This window comes from Mandrillus leucophaeus, unplaced genomic scaffold (assembly GCF_000951045.1).
Source record: "Mandrillus leucophaeus isolate KB7577 unplaced genomic scaffold, Mleu.le_1.0 Scaffold35, whole genome shotgun sequence".
NCBI classification, from domain to species: domain Eukaryota; kingdom Metazoa; phylum Chordata; class Mammalia; order Primates; family Cercopithecidae; genus Mandrillus; species Mandrillus leucophaeus.
In genome coordinates this window covers 3,784,546-3,805,133 of record NW_012103698.1, presented here as the reverse complement: position 1 = coordinate 3,805,133, position 20,588 = coordinate 3,784,546, and the positions used below count along the sequence as shown (strand labels likewise).

Below are 20,588 nucleotides of genomic sequence, written 5' to 3'. Positions count from 1 at the left end.
TTGAGACATAATCTCGCTCTGTTGCTCAGGCTGAAGTGCAGTGCTGCGATCTCTGCTCACTGTAACCTCTACTTCTGGGTTGAAGCGCTCCTCCCACCTCAGCTTCCCGAATATCTGGGATTACAGGTGCTTGGCACCACGCCCAGCTAATTTTTGTATTTTTAGTAGAGACGGGGTTTCACCATGTTGCCCAGGCTGGTCTCAAACTCCTGACCTCAGGTGATCCACCACCCCCTTGGCCTCCCAAAGTGTTGGGATTACGGGCATTCGCCACCATGGCTGGCCTTTTTCTATTATTTAACAAACCCATAAACTCTAGTGCAATAATTTAGATCAATATGACCTACTTATTACATGAATAAAAATGGAAGTGATACTTGTTCATTGGCTGTTGTCACTATTGCATATGCTAACTTTTTCTGTTTAAATTTCAGGGCATTTGAATCTGAAATTCGATTTTACACTGGACATGACCCTCTGGATGTTTGGGATAGGTGGGTCTTTTTATTTCACAAGGACAATAGAAACATTAACAGATAAGTCCTTATGGCCATGTTTCTCAAATTGGGGTATATGGAGTGTGTGTCAGAGTAGACAGTGGTGTCCTGGGGGCACAGAGATCCAGAATAATCATAATATATTTTCCTGAGGTGTTTAAGATTCAGGAAATTTCGAGTTTATGATGTACGCCTTTGAACTACACCCTTGTATCCCTAGCCTCAGTTTTTCCCAGAAGCATGTATTAGAGATACTTTGGAGAAGTTTGAGGGATACAGGCTTAGGGTATGTCATTGAGGACCTCAAAAGAAACATGCTTTACTTCTGCTTAAATCCAGAATGAGTCTTGGAGCAGGAACAAAAGTATCTGTTCAGTTTAAAATGTGTTCTTATCTTTTTCTTCCCATTTAGGTATATCAGCTGGACAGAGCAGAACTATCCTCAAGGTGGGAAGGAGAGTAATATGTCAACGTTATTAGAAAGAGCTGTAGAAGCACTACAAGGAGAAAAACGATATTATAGTGATCCTCGATTTCTCAATCTCTGGCTTAAATTAGTAAGTCTTTCTCAAGTGTCATCTGAGTTTTAAACTAAGAGAAAGTAAAACCTGAGCCATTTTGAACCATTTAGTAGATTGGAAACATTTAATAAATATGCAATACTTCTTAAATTGGTTCTACTTAAAGGTGGACTTAAATATAGTATAATAAGGTATTTTCGCCCTTTTAAGATTGATCGCAAAGTCTGTAGATCTCTCAATGAGTATGGATTATTAATTTATTTTATTTTTTGAAACAGGGTCTCACTCTGTCACCCAGGCTGGAGTGCAGTGGCTCCATCATGGCTCACTGCAGACTAAACCTCCTGGGCTCAAGCAATCCTCTCACCTCAGCCTCCTGAGTAGCTGGGACTACAGGTGCTATGCCATTACATCCAGCTAATTTTTTAATTTTTAGTAGAGGTGACATCTCTCTCTGTTGCCCAGGCTGGTCTCGAACTCATGAGCTCAAGCCATCCTCCCACCTTGGCCTCCTCCCAAAGTGCTGGAATTATTTGACCTCCCAAAGTGCTGGGCCTCCCAAAGTGCTGGGTGTAGGCATAAGCCAACACCCCTAGCCCAGATTACTTACTTATTTATTCTAAACATAACTGGGTGTAGTGGTTCATGTCTCTGGTCCCAACATTTTGGGAGGCTGAGGTGGGCTGATTGCTTGAGTCCAGGAGTTCAAGACTAGTCAGGGCAACATGGTGAAACCCCATCTGTACAATAAGTACAAAAATTAGCCAGGTGTGGTGGCACAGCACCTGTAGTCCCAGCTCCTCAGGAGGCTGAGGTGGGAGGGTCACTTGAGCCCGGGAAGTCCAGACTACAATGAGCTGAGATTGCACCACTGTACACCAGCCCAGGTGACAGAGCAAGATCCTGTCTCAAAAAAACAAAAACCAAAGCAGAAAAACATAACTGGGCCATTCAACTGTACTGGATGGGAAGGTGCAGGAACTAACATTTGGCAGCAGTGTGGTTGTTTGGGGAAAAACTTCCCTCTGTGATTCTGGTATCCCTTTTACCCCTTTATGAAAGTCATCAACATAAAGAAGTGATATTTTAGTTTTTTATTGGTCTTTGGACTTTTTTCACCTAGTGTATTGCTTCAGCCAAAAATGTCTGCCTCAGCTGGGCATGGTGGCTCATGCCTGTAATCCCAGCACTACTTTGTACTGTCTCACTTGACATGTAGAAAAGCATATTTTTCATTTAAAAAATGACCACGGTTTCTTAGACATTAATATTACTGCTTTTATTCTAAAATAGAAAAAAAAATAAATATTTGGAATTATTTACAACCACTGCAATATGATGAAATATTGACGTTAAAACTGATAAGATTTCTTTCTAAAACAAATCTCTCGACATTAAAAGTGATAAGATTTCTTACTAAAATAAAGTAAGAAATAAATTTCTTACTAAAATAAGTCTTGAGGAGGACTATTTTAAACTTCCAATACAGTTGACCCTGTCCATAATGGAACACACACATACACACAATAAAACTGGCCCCTTTGCCACAGATTATTATCCTACCTCTAAAAAAAAAAAAAAGACAAGGAACAACTTAGAAGAAACAGTTGCTAAATTTAAACAGCTAAACTGTTTATTTATTAGTTCTGTGTTTTTTTTGTTTTTTTGTTTTTCTTAACATATGGGGTGTCAATCTATCATCCAGGCTATAGTGCAGAGGCAGGATCATAGCTCACTGCAGCCTCCCACTCCTGGCCTCAAACGATCCTCCCACCTCAGCCTCCCAAAGTGCTAAGACTACAGGTATAAGCCACCATACCTACCTCCACATAAACTACTAATAACTCAGGACACATTTATCAAGAATTCTTACAAATCAATAGGGAAAACAAGCCAGTATCATAAAAATCATAATCTAGATCAGTGCTACTGAAAGAAGGGTTTGCATACTGTGTGAGATAAGTACAAAAATTGAAAGTGAGCTTTAGAAACTTTGGTAACAATTTGATGTTGCTGGGACATCCAAACACATCATCATTCTTCAAGTAACTTCTGTTTTTATTGTATTTTGTATCAGTCCATAATGGAACACACACATACACACAATAAAACTGGCCCCTTTGCCACAGATTATTTGAGAAGCACTGGTATAGACAACTGTCAAATTCAAATGATCAGCACTAGAATGATCAGCAATAATCTGAACTTTGTATATGGCTAACTTGGTACATATTAAACTATTGCTTTTTCTTTGTGGTTCTGGTCAAGAGGAGTAACAGATTAATTCTTCACACTACTTTCTTTTGCTTTGCAGAAGGATTTCTCCAGTGAGTTATTTTATGTGACTCCTACAGTCTAGCTAAGGAAAAAATTGTTTCTGGAAAACATCTGGTATTTTTGTTTAAAGGTATAAAATTATTTTAGTTTGGCAATTTAAGGGTTACCCAAAAAAAGGTTTATTTAACTTTTAGATCTATTAATCTAACCATATAGTCCTTTTATTTATGTTATTTCTTAAGTGATCTCATTCAGCACTCGGAATAACCTGATCTTTACTGGCTGTCCCATGCACAAGAACACCAGAACCATTCAGAAAGCTCTCAAAGTAGTGAAATCACTGTTAAACTATATTTATGTAGTGACAGATATCAAAGATTGGATCTTATGCTGGTAGCACATTCAGAATTATAACTTTTCTTGAAACACCACCACATGTGAGAAAACATCGCTAATTTAAATAAGCAAGAAAAATCCGTTTACTGAATTACTGCAAAATTAAACTATAAGATACTAATCATTTTTGTTAAAGATATAAATAAAACATTTCATTTATTTAAGCATTTGTTATACTAGACCATGATTAAGGGCTAGCATATAATAGATAGCAATGTCTTCTGACTTTGTAGAGCTTAGTTTATCTGAAAGACAAATGTGAAGCCATTAATTGTAACTGTAACAAAAAGAAAATTACGAGTTCTGTGGGAACACATACAAGAAGGACTTAATCTAGGCTAGACAATTAGGAACAGATAAATAGGAGACATTTAGTAAAGTAACAAATGGTAGCTTCTCTAGTAGTAAAAGAACTCCTAACTAGAACATTGAAATGCCATTTTTGGCCGGGAGCGGTGGCTCATGCCTGTAATCCCAGCACTTTGGGAGGCTGAGGTGGATAGATCACGAGGTCAAGAGATAGAGACCATCCTGGCAACATGGTGAAAACCCGTCTCTACTAAAAATACAAAAATTAGCCCGGTGTGGTGGCGCGTGCCTGTAGTCCCAGCTACTTGGGAGGCTGAGGCAGGAGAACCACTTGAACCCAGGAGGCGGAAGTAGCAGTGAGCCAAGATTGCGCTGCTGCACTCCAGCCTGGCGACAGAGCGAGACTCCGTCTCGAAAAGAAAAAAAGGAAATGCTATTTTTATGTAAAATTAGGAATTGTTTTTAATAGCTTCTAATGCTGATTAGAGTCTGGTGGAATGAGTATTTTTGCGAATTATTAAATTTTAGCATTAACAATTTTTACAACCATCTCAGAAAGCAATTTGTTACCTTTTAACATAGTTCTAGGAATTTCTCTTAATGGAATAATGTAAAATTTGAAAGGTTGTATGCATGAAGTTATTTATTTTAGAATTATTTATAATTGGGCAAAAATTAGAAGTTGTTTAAATATCCAGAAGTAGATGAACAGTTAAATTATGGAAGCTCTATTAGATGAAACATGATGCGTTCGTTTAAAAATAATAGTGAAAAGAATTCGAGGCTGCAGTGAACTATGATTGCGCCATTGCAGTCCAGCCTGGGCAGCAGAGCAAGACCTTGTCTCTAGAAATAAAAATAAAAATAAAAAATAATGGTTAAGTGTAAGCAGGCAGCATGGAAAAGTGAATGATGCAGTATTATAGTGGAATAAAAGTAAATTTTATTATGATCAAAACTTTATAAGATAATATATAACCTTTTATCCTTAAGGAAAAAAAGACTGAAAAAATTTATCAAAATGTTTATGATGTGAGGTTTTTAGTGATATTTTCCTCCCTCTTGCTAATAGAGTTATCTACATTGTATATGGTCTCATAATGTCCCTTCTAAAACACAGATTTGACTATGTCATTCCTTTGCTTATCGCTCACCCACCCTTAACACATATAACAATTACTATTAGGCAGATTCAAAATTGATTAGCTTGACATTCAAGGCCTATCACAGCCTTTTTCTCCAGACTGCTACCTTACCTGGACCCCTGCATAACTTTTAATTTTCTGTATCTTTGCTTATGCTATTTTCTGTGGCTGAAATACCCTTCCCTTCCCAGTTTCCACCTGATGAAAGTCCATTTCTCCTTCAGGGCTAAGCTCAAATGTTAACCCCTTCCTCCCCGCTTTTTTTTCTTTTCTTTAGAGACAGGGTCTCACTCTGTCACCTAGGCTAGAGTGCAGTGGCACTGTCATAGTTCACTGCAGCCTCAAACTCTGGGACTCAAGTGATTCTCCTGCCTCAGCCTCCTGGGTAACTGGGACTACAGGCACCTTCCACCATGCCCAGCTAAATTTTTAAATTTTGTTGTAGGGTCTTGTTATGTTGCCCAGGCTTGTCTGAAACTCCGAACCTCAAGCGATCCTCCTACTCCTACCTCGGCTTCCCAAAGTGCTGTAATTACAGGCGTAAGCCACTGCACCTGGCTTATTACTCCTTCTTGAAGCCTTGACTCTCCAACTCTTCTTCTTACAAATCTCTCAATTTTGTCTCTTTTTTAGGTCCTCCCAGTGTATGGTCCTTATCACATTGTAATAATGGATTTTTTTTCAATACAGGAATTACATGTAGTATCTCCAGTGATTGTTTGGCATCTAATAGGCATTCAATATGTGAATAGAAATTAGTTAACTGTTAACACTTTTGTTACAGGGACGTTTATGCAATGAGCCTTTGGATATGTACAGTTACTTGCACAACCAAGGGATTGGTGTTTCACTTGCTCAGTTCTATATCTCATGGGCAGAAGAATATGAAGCTAGAGAAAACTTTAGGAAAGCAGATGCGATATTTCAGGAAGGGATTCAACAGAAGGCTGAACCACTAGAAAGACTACAGTCCCAGCACCGGTAAACTTTCTTTGGAGCTTGTCTTAACTCTTTAAAAATAATAGAAATAAATTATCTCTTTTTTGCGTCTGAATAAAGTGCTTTCTGGTGGATTGGCATGTTAAGTTTACTTAGTTACTATTCAATTTTTTTAAAGATATATTTAAAAAATTTTATTTATCATAGAGTAAAATCCACTCTTTGGTATAGAGTACTATGAGTAAAAAGACTTGTAATCATCAACACTACCAAGATACAGAATAATTTCACACTCCCTAAAAGAATTCCCTTTGTAGGGAACATCACACACCGGGGCCTGTCGTGGGGCGGGGGGAGGAGGGGAGGGATAGCATTAGGAGATATACCTAATGTAAATGACGATTTAATGGGTGCAGCACACCAACATGGCACATGTATACATATGTAACAAACCTGCATGTTGTGCACATATACCCTAGAACTTAAAGTATAATTTAAAAAAAAAAAAAGAAGAAGAATTCCCTTTGTAGTTAGTGCCTTTGCTTAACCCAAACCCCTGGCAAACACTGATTTATTCTCCAGCCCTGTGGTTTTGCCTTTTCCAGAGTGCCATATAAATGGAGTCATATAATATACAGCCTTTTGAGTCTGGCTTCTTTGATTTAGCAAAATGCATTTGAGTTGTAAAAGTTCTTTATAGATTGTAAATATAAGCCTTTGTCAGATATGTGATTTGAAAATATTTTCTCTTGGCTTAAGCCTGGTCTGTTCATTTTCTTAGCTGTCTTTTTTAGAACAGAAGTTTTTAATTTTAAAGAAGTCTAATTTACAAGATTTTCTTGTATGAATTGTGCTTTTGATGTGTCTAAGAATTTTTTATCTAGCCAAAGGTTGTCATAAAGATTTTCATCTTCAAGTTTTCATCTTCAAGTTTTATAATTTCACTTTTTACATTTAGATCGCTGATCCATTTTGAGTTAATTTTTGTAGAAGATAGAGGTTAAGTTTTTTTTTTTTTTTAGCATTTTAATGTTCATTTGCTCCAATGCCATTTGTTGAGAAGACTAATCTTTCTCCATTGAATTGCCTTTATACCTTGATTTAAAAAAAATTAGTTGATCATATTTATGTAGGTTTATTTCTATTATTCTGTTTTTTCTACCGATGTCTGTGTCTATCCATTAGTGTTTACCATGCTATCTATACCCTTATAGTAAGTCTAGAAAGCAGATAAAATGAGTCCTCTAACTTTGTTCTTACATTTAACTCTGGTAGTTCATTTGACTTTGTAAGTTTTAGAATCAGCTTTCTGGGATTTTGATTAGGATTATACAGGAATATGGTATAATTCTCCATTTATTTAGGCTTTTTTTTTTTTTTTAAGTAAACTTTGGTAGATTTTTGTCTTTCAAGGAATTGATCCATTCATCCAAGTTAATGAGTTTGTGGGCATAGACTTGTTCATAATATTATTCCCTTACTATGCTTTTAATGTCTGCAGGTTATGTAGTGATTCTCCCTCTTTCTCCTGATATTGGTATTTGTGTCTTCTCAGTATAGCCAAGATATCAATTTTATTGATTGTTTTAGAAAACCAGCTTTTGGGTTCATTGATTTTTTTTTTTTTCTCTTAATGATTTTCTGTTCTTAATTTTATTTCTGCACTTTATTTCTTTCCGTTTACTTTGAGTATAACTTGCTCTTCTTTTTTGTAGTTTAAGGTGAAAGCCTAGATCACTGATTCTAGACCTTTCTCTTTTTCTAATATAAACATTTAATGCTCTAAATTCCCTTCTAAGCACTGCTTTAGTTGTATCCCACAAGTTGTGATATACTGTATTTTCATTTCAATTTAGTTCAAAATATTTTCTAACTTGCCTTGTGTCTTCCTTTTGACCCATAAGTTACTTAGAATGTATTACTTAAGTTAGTAAGTGTTTTTGGATTTTTCAGATATCTGTTATTGATATCTAGTTTAATTCCATAGTGGTCAGAGAACATAATGTATATGGTTTCAAGTCTTAAATTTGTTAAGATTTGTGTTATCACCCAGATTATGGTTTATCTTGTTGAATGTTTCATGTACACTTGAAAAATACGTGTATTCTGTTTTTTAGAGTGTAATATTCTGTAAATATAATTTAGGGCAAGTTGACTGGTAGTCTGTTCTGGTCTTCTGTATCATTGATGACTTTCTGTCTACTTGTTATATCAATTACTAAGAAGGGTTTTGAAGCCTCTTTGTGATTTTGTCTATTTCTTTTAGTCCCATCAATTTTGCTTAATATATTTTGAAGTTCTGTTGTTAGATGCATAAACATTTAGAATTGACCCCTGTATCATTATATAATGTCTCCCTTTATCCCTGATAATACTCCTTGTTCAGAAGTCTACCTGGTCTGATATTAGTACAGCTACCCCAGCTTCCTTTTTGTTTGTGTGATACATCTTTTCCCTTTCTTTACTTTAAAAAACAAAACAAAAAAGAAACAAAAAAAAAAAACAAAACACTTTTAGAGTTGTGTAATCATCATTACAATCTAATTTTAGAACATTTTTCACACCCTAAAATGAACCCCATGCCCAGTAGCAGTCACTCCCCATTCCTACTTACCTCGCTCCTAGGCAACCACTACTCTGCTCTTCGTGTCTATGGATTTGCTTATTCTGGACATTTCAGTTAAACGGAATCCTACAATACATGGTCTTTTGTGATTGGCTTCTTTCACTTAGCATACTATTTCCTTTTTTTTTTTTTTTTTCCAGGGAGGGGAGGGTGGAACGGGGATTTTCAGCATACTATTTTCAAGGTTCATCATAAATGAACATAGTTGCGACATGTATCAGTACTTTATTCCTGTTTATTGCCGAATGATATTCTATCATATGAATATTATTTATCCATTTTATTTATCCATTCATCAGTTAGTGAACCTTTAGGTTGTTTGCAACTTTTGACTATTGCAAAATAGTACTGTGTGAACATTTGTGTAACAGGTTTTTGTGTCATTTTCTTTTTACCTTTTTGTTAAGCCAGTCGAATTTAGCAGTGGAGGGTTATATACCAACTTTAGTGACACTTATGTTAATTAACTTCTTTAACTTTTAACCTGTCTATGTCTTTATATTTTTTAAATGGGTTTCTTATACACAGCAAATAGTTGGATCGTGTTTTTTCCATGAACTCTAACAATATCTTTTTTGTTATGTTGAGACCATTCAATAGAATTTTTAATATTGTTGGGTTTAGGTCTACTATTTTATTATTTGTTCCATGTCTTTTGTTCCTCTTTGTCCTCTTTCCTACCTTCTTTTGGATTATCTGAATATTTTTTAGTATTTCATTTTAAATTGTATTATCGGCTTTTTGTCTATTACAACTTTTTATGTGGTTGCTATAAGGTATATAATATACCTAAACTTTCACATTCTACTTAGAGTTAATATTTTACCATTTAAAGTAAAATACAGAAGCTTTATAACCATAAAGGTTCCTTTATATTCCCTACTCTTTTGGTATACTTGCCATATGTATTGCATCTATATGCATTAAAAACCCCACCAGACAATATTTTGTTTTGCTTTCAAAAGCCATATATATATCTTAAATAACTTAGGAAAATAGTCTTTTGTGTTTACCCTTTTTTCTTGTTGTTCTTTCTTCATTCCTGAAGCTCCAAGTTCCCTTCTAGTATCATTTCCCTTTAGTCTGAAGAACAACTTTTTTTTTTTTTTTTTTTTTGAGACGGAGTCTCGCTCTGTCTCCCAGGCTGGAGTGCAGTGGCCGGATCTCAGCTCACTGCAAGCTCCGCCTCCCGGGTCCACGCCATTCTCCTGCCTCAGTCTCCCGAGTAGCTGGGACTACAGGCGCCCGCCACCTCGCCCGGCTAGTTTTTTTTTGTATTTTTTAGTAGAGACAGGGTTTCACCGTGTTAGCCAGGATGGTCTCGATCTCCTGACCTCGTGATCCACCCATCTTGGCCTCCCAAAGTGCTGGGATTACAGGCTTGAGCTACCGCGCCCGGCCTGAAGAACTTATAGCCATTTTCTTTCAGAGCAGGTCTGTTGTCATTTCTCCTAGTTTTTCTTCATCTGAGAATGTCTTCATTTCATCTTCTTTCCTGAAAGATATTTTTACTGGATATAGTATTCTGGGTCCACTTTTCTTTTCTTTTCTTTTCTTTTTGAGATGGAGTCTCGCTCTGTCGCCCAGGCTGGAGTGCAATGGATGGCACGATTTCGGTTCTCTGCAACCTCCACCTCCCAAGCTCAAGTGATTCTCTTGCCTCAGCCTCCCGAGTAGCTAAGTAGCTGGGACTATAGGCATGCACCACCACACCCGGCTGATTTTTGTATTTTTAGAAGATACGGGATTTCATCACATTGGCTGGGCTGGTCTCAAACTCCTGACCTCAAATGATCTGCCCACCTTGGCCTCCCAAAGTGCTGGGATTACAGGCATGAGCCACCATACCCAGCCAACATTTATTTTCTTTCACCACTTTAATGATGTTATTCCACTGTCTTCTGGCCTCTGTGCTTTCTTTCCTTTTTTTTTGAGACGGAGTCTTGCTCTGTCACCCAGGCTGGAGTGCAGTGGCGCAATCTTGGTGCTCTGCAAGCTCTGCCTCCCAGGTTCGCGCCATTCTCCTGCCTCAGCCTCCCGAGTAGCTGGGATTACAGACACCTGCTACCACAACTGGCTACTTTTTGTATTTTTAGTAGAGACAGGGTTTCACTGAGGTAGGATGGTTCGTTCTCCTGACCTCATGATCCGCATGCCTCGGCCTCCCAAAGTGCTGGGATTACAGGCATGGGCCACTGCGCCCGGCCCTCCGTGGTTTCTAATAAGAAATCTGTAGTCATTTAGTAGTTCCAGACCTATACATAATGTGTTGATTTTTCTCTTTTTCCCTGGCCTTGTCCAAGATTTTTTCTTGTTTAGCTTGGGCTTTCAGAAGTTTGATTGTGATGTGTCTAGATGTGATTTTTTTTTTTTTTTTTTTTTGAGGCAGAGTCGAGCTCTGTCACCTAGGCTGGAGTGCAGTGGCGGAATCTCAGCTCACAGCAACCTCCACCTCCTGGGTTCAAGCGATTCTCCTGCCTCAGCCTCTCGAGTAGCTAGGATTACAGGCATGCGCCACCACACCCAGCTAATTTTCTATTTTTAGTAGAAATAGGGTTTCTCCATGTTGGTCAGCATGGTCTGGAACTCCTGATCTCAGGTAATCCACCCGCCTTGGCCTTCGAAAGTGCTGGGATTACAATCATGAGCCACCACACCCTGCCTAGATATGATTTTCTTTACATTTAATCTGTTTGGGGTTCACTGGGCCTTTTGAATTTGCGAATGTATGCCTTTCACAAAATTTGACAAGTTTTCAGCCATTATTTTTAAAATGCTTTTTTATACCTACATCTCTTTCTTCTTTCTCTCTCTGGGACTTCAGTTGCACAAATTTTAGATCATTTCTCCCCACTGTGCTACCAAGAAGCTGTCCAAATTAAACTTTTTGGCATCATTCCATAGGTCCCTGAAGCTCTGTTAAGCCATTTTTCTTTTTGTTTTTTAGATTGGCCCATTTTTATTGCTCTGTCTTCAGGTTCACTTATTCTTTTCTCTTCCATCTCCATCCTGCTATTGAAACCATTCAACATAAATTTTTTATTTCAGATACTGTATTTTTCAATTCTAAAATTTCTATTTCATTCTTTTTTATAATTTCTGTTTCTCTGTTGAGAATTTCTGTCCTTCAATTCATTTCAAATGTTTTTACCTTTATCTTATGGAACATAGTTATATTAGGTACTTTAAAATCTCCAAGCTGGGCACGGTGGCTCACGCCTGTAATCCCAACACTTTGGGAGGCCAAGGCGGGCAAATCACTTGAGGTCGGGAGTTTGAGAGACCAGCCTGGCCAATATGGTGAAACCCCATCTCTACTAAAAATACAAAAACTACCTGGGCATGGTTGTGGGTACCTGTAATCTCAGCCACTCGGGAGGCTGAGGCAAGAGAATCGCTTAAACCCAGGAGGCAGAGGTTGTAGTGAGCAGAGATTGTGCAACTGTAGTCCAGCCTGGGTGACAGAATGAGACTCTGTCTCAAAAAACAAAATAAAATAAAATCTCCATCTGAAAACGATACCATCTGGGTCATTTTATGTTTGCATTCGCTTATTGTTTTTTCCTTTGAAAGTTGGTCACATTTTCCTAGTTCTTTGTGTGTCAAGTAATTCTTGTACCCTGGACATTTATCCTGACCCTATGTTATAAGACTCTGATCCTGTTGGCTGATATTCTCTGGAGAATATCTATGTTTTTGTCTTAGTAGACAACCACACTTCAGATATTACAAGTTCTTTGTCATCTTGTGTGGCTATTCGTTCCATTGTCAGTTCAGTTTTCAAGTCATTTGCTATATTGCTTTGGGTCTGTCCCATGCACGTCCTGCTTAAGGGTTAATCGGGGGCTTGGGCAGTGGTTTAATCATAGTTCAGTTCTCAAAGCCTTTTCTGTGCTGCTTTGAATCTACCCTGTGCATGCACAGCTCAAGAGGGAACCTAAGATGTGTGCCAATTCACATACAGAATTAGGAGATCCTCTTGTTCAGCTCATTCCTTTGCAGTTCTCCTCCCATATTCTTTGGCCTTCAGAGTCCTCTTTTCCCAGTCCTTATGCCAGTAAGGATTGGGGTTTCTTTAGGAGTTTCAGATTCACATACCACCATTGCAACAGTTCAAAACCACAAGAGAAAATAGAAGAATAAAAAACAGGAAACAATCCTGCGTGGGTTGTTTCTTCAAGTTTTGACCCCTCTCCACAGTCCATTTGCTTTTGTTGACTTTTCAGAGCCCTCAGTTAGTTGCTTTTTTTGTATATTGTCTACAGTTTTTGATCTTATCAGTGAGAGAGAGAGAGAGAGAAAAGGTATAGTGGGCATACTCCATCTTGGCCAGCACCTGCAATTTATTCTGGGTTTTTTGGGGTTTTTTTACCCTTATGATAATACTTTTCAAGGCTGGTTGAATGAAGCAGTGGTAGGAATGGAGAATCTTTTCTGATAATACTTAAAACTGTGGCGGCAGCATAGGAAGTTTACTTTTCAAACTTCTGCCAGCTTTGCTAAAGTAAAATGTCATGTCATATGCAACTTCATTTCATATAGGTCAGGAGAAACTGTATATGTGCGTGTGTGCGCATGCATGTGTATAGAAAAAGACACTCAGTGATAAAATAGATGTGGCATAATATTAACAATTGGTGGGTCCAGTTTTCTAATAAAAAGTTGGTGGGGAAACTCTAATCTTAATAAATTCTGTGATCTTAGTCTTAATAACCCTAACCTGATCCTCGGATCAACTTAATGGTGATTTTCAGAATAATTTAAATTGGTCAAACTTGGGCATTTAAAGGGAAAGTTAAATCATTCTAGCCAAAACTTTTCATGATCTTAAGGTGACTCTCTTTACTTCCGAGAGAATAAACATGTTCTTTGGGATATTTCTGCATTCTTCCCCCAGCCTATTCTTCTAATTTGTTTACTTTAACAAATTGGAAATTTAGAGTCTGGTAAAGTCGTGGTCACCTCACTAAAAGTTAGTTGTCCATTCTGCTGCTTTAGACAATTCCAAGCTCGAGTGTCTCGACAAACTCTGTTGGCACTTGAGAAAGAAGAAGAGGAGGAAGTTTTTGAGTCTTCTGTACCACAACGAAGCACACTAGCTGAACTAAAGAGCAAAGGGAAAAAGACAGCAAGAGCTCCAATCATCCGTGTAGGAGGTGCTCTCAAGGGTAAGTTTGTTAAATGTTATTTTGGAAAACTGTTAGTTTCTAGTGGTAAAATCACATAAGTGGTAAACTCATGTAAGCAGATAATACATACGTATACCTGTGGGCACTGTTCTAGTTTGCTGAATACTGAGTAGCACAAAGAAGGAAGTCAAAGGAGAGCTAATATTACAGTGTACAGTAAAATCAAAATGCATCAGTAACTTTGTGTCTTAATTAAGAAAGACCTAATATTTAGGAAGCATCAAGATTTTCTGAGTTTGAATTGTAAGTTGAAAGAAGATATGTAGTAACATAGCAGGTGTTGTTAAAGTGAAACTTATGTATACCAAAGCCTCAGAGAATGATACTAATATGGTTAAGAACCCTGCCTTCAGAGCCCTTTGGGACCAGACATTAGACTCTCTGTATACCCAAAGATCAGCAATAATTTTGTTTTAATTAACATTGACTTTTTTTTTTTAAGAGATAGGTTCTCGCTCTGTTGCCTGAAACGTGGTAGTGCAATCATAGCTCACCACAGCTTCAAACTCCTAGGCTCAAGCAGTCCTCTTGCCTCAGCCTCCCAAGTAGCTAGGATTATAGGTGTGAGCCACTGCATCTGGACAACACTGACTATTTTTTAGAGCAGTTTTAGGTTCATAGCAAAATCGACCAGAAGGTACAGAGAATAATAAGCTTTTATTTATTATATTTATAGCAGTTAGACATGTAAACCAGACTTTTTTTAAATCTCTTATTTCTTTCCTGGTATCAATTTATCAATAATCAGAATGTTGCTTGGTGATTCTAGAATTAGGATATAGAAAATGTATGGTCCCAAAGGCTATTTCATCCAGATTGTGATGAAGCTTGGTTAATAACCAGCCCCACAACAGAGAAAACCCCTAATAAATGGGTTAATTTTGTATTCTCTAGTTCCAGTATATCTCTGGATATACTCCATTGACAGAAAGTTTAAAACTGAAGAATAAAACTTAGGTTAGTTTCTGATAAAACTAGATAATGTTATAATGATGACTGAAGGAAGATGTAGAATATCTTTTTTGGAAATCTGTGAATAAAAGATGGGGGGTGACTGGAGGAGGGAAAAGGCAGAATATAAGTAACAAAGAATGGATAAAACGATTCTATTTTTGATTTATTAAGTTTTTTTATTTAAAAAAATATTTTTTTCTATTGTAGTGGAAATATTCTCCTTGAGTTGGGGAAGAATAGGTATACTTTATCTGGCATCTAAGTTAATAATGAAACACTTTACATGAAGTTTTAATATTTTTGCTCCTAGCTCCAAGCCAGAACAGAGGACTCCAAAATCCATTTCCTCAACAGATGCAAAGTAATAGTAGAATTACTGTTTTTGATGAAAATGCTGATGAGGCTTCTATAGCAGAGTTGTCTAAGCCTACAGTCCAGCCATGGATAGCACCCCCGGTGCCCAGGGCCAAAGAGAATGAGCTGCAAGCAGGCCCTTGGAACACAGGCAGGTCCTTGGAATACAGGGTAAGGACTCTTAGATCCAGTGCTTTGCTGACACAACAAAGACTTCACATTTAGAGTAGAGAAGTATTTTTACCACCTCTTTTAATTCCTCTTGAATATTTAGGTATGGTCTATATATGCTGTCTCAGAACATAAAACTATGGTAATTTTAGTTTTCTTCTTCATCTCCAGCCTCGTGGCAATACAGCGTCACTGATGGCTGTACCCGCTGTGCTTCCCAGTTTTACACCATATGTGGAAGAGACTGCACAACAGCCAGTTATGTGAGTGTGGTTTTTGGATATTTTGAAGTGAGAATTATTAAGAGTGGGCAGAGGCACCTATTCTACTTCCCAGAGGCATTTTCTTCTTTGTGAAGATGAAAGTAACCAGGCCAGGTGTAGCAGCTCACACCTGTAATCCCAACACAGGTGGAGGCAGGAGGATCCCTAGAGCCTAGGTGTTCAAGACCAGCCTGGGCAGCCTAGTGAGACCCTGTCTCTATTTATTAGAAAATAGTAACCAAAGTTTTGTATATCCTTTATGTTTGTATTCCTTTGAGTATGTTAGGGTTAAAAGACCATTTGTTAATATTTTATTAAGGAATAAACTTATTAATTAGGTTTATATTTTCATTACTGAACATTGCTTTAGGAAAATTAATGGCGGCTATTCTGGAAGATGGATTGAACACGGATAAATAAGCTATTGGAATGGTTCAGGCAAGGATATTAAGGAGTGGTATTTGGGCAGGGTAGTGGTAATGAAAGCAGAAGGGAGCATGGATGGGAGAGGCTTCAGCAGTTAAGTTCGAGATTTGTCTGATGGGATAATGGGGATATAGGGAAAAGATAATGTGATTTAAGTGAGACATTCTCATTTTGTCATTGATAGTAATGAGAAATGATGATAGTTTTCCCTTTTATCCTGCTTTTTCCTTCTGGACATATTTTTCTCCTTTCTTCCTAATCCTTAGCGTTTCTGTTTTTAAGAAAAAGTATAGTAGCTGGTGGTTAAATAAACAAGTCAGCAAGCCAGCCTGAGATTTAGTCTAATGCTTAACATTGCCTAGTTCTTTTTTTTTTTTTTTTTTTTTGAGACGGAGTCTCACTCTGTCGCCCAGGCTGGAGTGCAGTGACGTGATCTTGGCTCACTGCAAGCTCCACCTCCCGGGTTCATGCCATTCTCCTGCCTCAGCCTCCCAAGTAGGTGGGACTACAGGCGTCCGCCACCACGCCTGGCTAATTTTTTGTATTTTTAGTAGAGACGGGGTTTTACCGTGTTAACCAGGATGGTCTCGATCTCTTGACCTCATGATCCGCCCGCCTTGGCCTCCCAAAGTGCTGGGATTACAGGTGTGAGCCACCCCCGGCCCTGGTTCTAATACTAGGTTGAATTCTGTCCCATTGCAAGAGTTACTTCATAACTAATTTATAACTCCCACTACATGCTAGGAATGCAAAAATAATAATTAAGATTTTGAGCAAAAATTCTGTTCTGCCTAAGTGCTCAGGACAAGGGGAAGGCTATTTTTTTTGTTGTTTTTAAACAGAGTCTTGCTCTGTTGCCCAGCAGGCTGGAGTGCAGTGGCACCATCTTGGCTCACTGCAACCTCGACCTCCTGGTTCAACAGGCATGGCAGCCCATGTTTGCCATCCGAGCACTTTGGGAGGCCAAGGCAGGAGAATCACTCGAGGCCAGGAGTTCGAAACCAGCCTGAGCAACACAGCAAAAACCTGACCCTACAAAACAATTTTTTTTTTTTTTTTTTTTTGAGACAGAGTCTCGCTCTGTCTCAGGCTGGAGTGCAGTGGCACAATCTCAGCTCACTGCAAGCTCCACCTCTCAGGTTCACACCATTCTCCTAACTCAGCCTCTGGAGTAGCTGGGACCACAGGGCCCGCCACCATGCCTGGCTAATTTTGTCTATTTTTTAGTAGAGACGGGGTTTCACCGTGCTAGCCAGGATGGTCTCGATCTCCTGACCTCATGATCCACCCGCCTCAGCCTCCCAAAGTGCTGGGATTACAGGTGTGAGTCACTGCACCCGGCCAACAATTTTTTTTTAATTATCTGGGTATGGCAGTGGGTGCCGGTAGTCCTAACTACTCGAGTGACTGAAGGAGGATCACTTGAGCCCAAGAGTTTAAAGCTACGGTGAGCTATGATCATGCCACAGCACTCCAGCATGGGCAACAGGGCAAGAACCTATCTCTAAAAAATAAATCAATTGTAATAATAAAGAAAAACCAGCCTGGCATGGTGGCTCATGCCTGTAATTTCAGCACTTTGGGAGGCCGAGGTGCAAGGATTGCTTGAGCCCAGGAGTTCAAGACCAGCCTGGGCAACACAGGGAGACCCCATCTCCACAAAAAATTTAAAAATTAGCCAAGTGTGGTGGCTTGCACCTGTGGTCCCAGCTACTTGGGAGGCTAGGCATCACTTGAGCCCAGGAGTTTTAGGCTACAGTGAGCTGTGACTGCACCACTGCACTCCAGCTTGGGTACAGAGTGAGACCTTGTCTCAAAAATAAATAAATAACAAAAATAAAAAAGAAAATCCTATGAGCCTTTATAGAAATTGATAACATACATTTATAGATGTCTGGTTTTTCTAATGTTTCAAGTCATTTTGTAGAAATACGACATGTTAAAATTAATATGGTATAGGAAATATTAAACTTACTATTTTTGAGACAGAGTCTCACTCTGTTGCCCAGGCTGGAATGCAGTGGTGCAATCTTGGGTCACTGCAACCTCTGCCTCCTGGGTTCAAGCGATTCTCCTGTCTCAGCCTCCCAAGTAGCTGGCATTACAGATGCCTGCCACCACGCCCAGCTAATTTTTGTATTTTTAGTAGAGCCGGGGTTTCACCATGTTGGCCAGTCTGGTCTTGAACTCCTGACCTCGTGATTCGCCCACCTTAGCCTCTCAAAGTGCTGGGATTACAGGCGTTAGCCACCACACCCAGCCTTTTAGAGCTTTTTTTTTTTTTTTTTTAAACTTCATTGAAGTATAATCCCGTGGCTTTTAGTATGTTCACAGAGTTGTGCAGCCCTTACCACAATCAATTTTAGAGCATTTTCATCACTCCAGGAAGAACCTTGTACCCAATCCTGTAAGACTCAATTCTCCACCATTATCCTAATTCCCACCTTAACAATCAACTGTTTTTTTGTTTGTTTTTGTTTTTGTTTTTGTTTTTTGAGACGGAGTCTCGCTCTGTCGCCCAGGCTGGAGTGCAGTGGCGTGATCTCTGCTCACCACAAGCTCTGCCTCCTGGGTTCATGCCATTCTCCTGCCTCAGCCTCCCGAGTAGCTGGGACTACAGACACCCACCGCCACGCCCTGCTAATTTTTTGTGTTTTTAGTAGAGATGGGGTTTCATCGTATTAGCCAGGATGGTCTCGATTTCCTGACCTCATGATCCACCCACCTTGGCCTCCCAAAGTGCTGGGATTACAGGCGTGAGCCTGCGCGCCTGGCCAACTGTTTTTGTCTCTAGATAATTTACCAATTCTAGACATCTCATGTAAATAATATAATATGTGGTTTTTGTTTTTGTTTTTGTTTTTAGACAGTCTTGCTCTGTCACCCAGGCTGGAGTGCACTGGCGCAATCTCTGCTCACTGCAACCTTTTCCTCCCGGGTTCAAGCAATTCTCCTGTCTCAGCCTCCTGAGTAGCTGGGACTACAGGCATGTGCCACCACTCCTGGCTAACTTTTGTATTTTCAGTAAAGACAGGCTTTAACCACACTGGCCAGGCTGGTCTCAAACTCCTGACCTCAAGTGATCTGCCCACCTCGGCTTGCCACACCGCTGGGATTATAGGCGTGAGCCACTGCGTCCGGGCAGTGTATGGTCTTTTCTAACTGGTTTCCTTCACTTAGGGTAATGTTTTCAAGGTTCATCCATGCTGTGACATGTATCAGTACTTCATTCTTTTTTATTGCCAAGTAATATTCCATTGTGTGGATCCACAACATTTTATTTAACCATTCATCAGATAGAAATTTTAATTGTTTTCATTTTTTGGCTATTATGGATAATGTTGCTGTGAATACTGTATATACATTTTTGTGTGGACATGTGTTTTCATTTTTCTTGGCTGTATACCTAGGAGGGGAATTGTTGGATCATGTGATAACTCCATGTTCAATATTTTAAGGAACTGTCAAATTGTTTTCCAAAGAAGCTGCACCATTTTATACTCCCACATTCCCCTAATGTACGAGTACTCCAATTCCTTCCCAACACTTGTTATTATGCCTTTTTTGGTTATTGTCATTCTAGCGGATGTAAAGTGATATTTCGCTGGTTTCGATTTGCATTTTCCCAATGACTAATGATGTTGAGCCTATTTTCATAGGTTTATTGGCCTTTTGTATATCTTCTTTGTAGAAATGTCTGTTTAAATCCTTTGCCTATTTTTCCTTTGGATTACAGTAGTCCCTCCTTATCTGTAGGGGATATGTTCCAAGACTCCAGTGGATGCCCGAAACTTCATAGTACCAAACCGTTTATATACTATGTTATCTTATACATGTACTGTGGCCATAACTTTTGCAGTTTGAGGTATAACAGCAAAACTAACTGAGTTTTTTTTTCCTTCTTCACAATTTCACCGATAGAAGATTCATTCTTACTGTAAATCTTATCAACTTCAGCGTATGATTTTTTGTCTTTGGGAGACTGGGGCAGGAGGATTGCTTGAGACCGGGAGTTCAAGACCAGCCTGAGCAACATAGTGAGACCTCATTTCTACTAAAAATAAAAATAAACTGGCTGGGCACAGTGGCACTTGCCTTTGGTCTCCCTTACTATGGAGGATGAAGTGGGAGGATTTTTTGTACCCAGGAGTCCATGGCTGCAGTGAGCCAGGGTCATGCCACTGTACTCCAGCCTAGGCAACAGATCCAGATCCTGTCTCTAAAAATGAAATAAAATAATAAAATAAAAGTTAAGAACTTTCACCTTTGGCATATCCAAATCACCAGCAGCACTACTCTCGTGCTTTGGGACCATTATTAAGTATAATAAGGGTTACTTGAGCACAAGAACTGCAATGCTGGGACAGCTGATCTGATAAGAGTCAGCTACTAAGTGACTAATATGTGGATGCTAAACAAAAGGATGATTCACATCCTAGGTGGAACAAAATGGGAGTATATGGGATTTCATCAGGATAGTCAGAACGCCTTGTAATTTTTATTTTTATTTTTTGAGACCGA

General features: G+C 38.9%; 1 protein-coding gene across 1 annotated transcript in view; it reads left to right on the top strand.

The window, feature by feature from the left end:
- BUB1B (BUB1 mitotic checkpoint serine/threonine kinase B) overlaps nucleotides 1-20,588 on the top strand; it is a 75,103-nt gene that overhangs the window by 9,062 nt on the left and 45,453 nt on the right. The window contains exons 3-8 of the mRNA XM_011989316.1: nucleotides 435-494; nucleotides 910-1,054; nucleotides 5,930-6,126; nucleotides 13,709-13,878; nucleotides 15,164-15,378; nucleotides 15,550-15,641. Coding sequence (XP_011844706.1) covers nucleotides 435-494; nucleotides 910-1,054; nucleotides 5,930-6,126; nucleotides 13,709-13,878; nucleotides 15,164-15,378; nucleotides 15,550-15,641 — 879 coding nt within the window. The remainder of the gene's footprint in view (nucleotides 1-434; nucleotides 495-909; nucleotides 1,055-5,929; nucleotides 6,127-13,708; nucleotides 13,879-15,163; nucleotides 15,379-15,549; nucleotides 15,642-20,588) is intronic.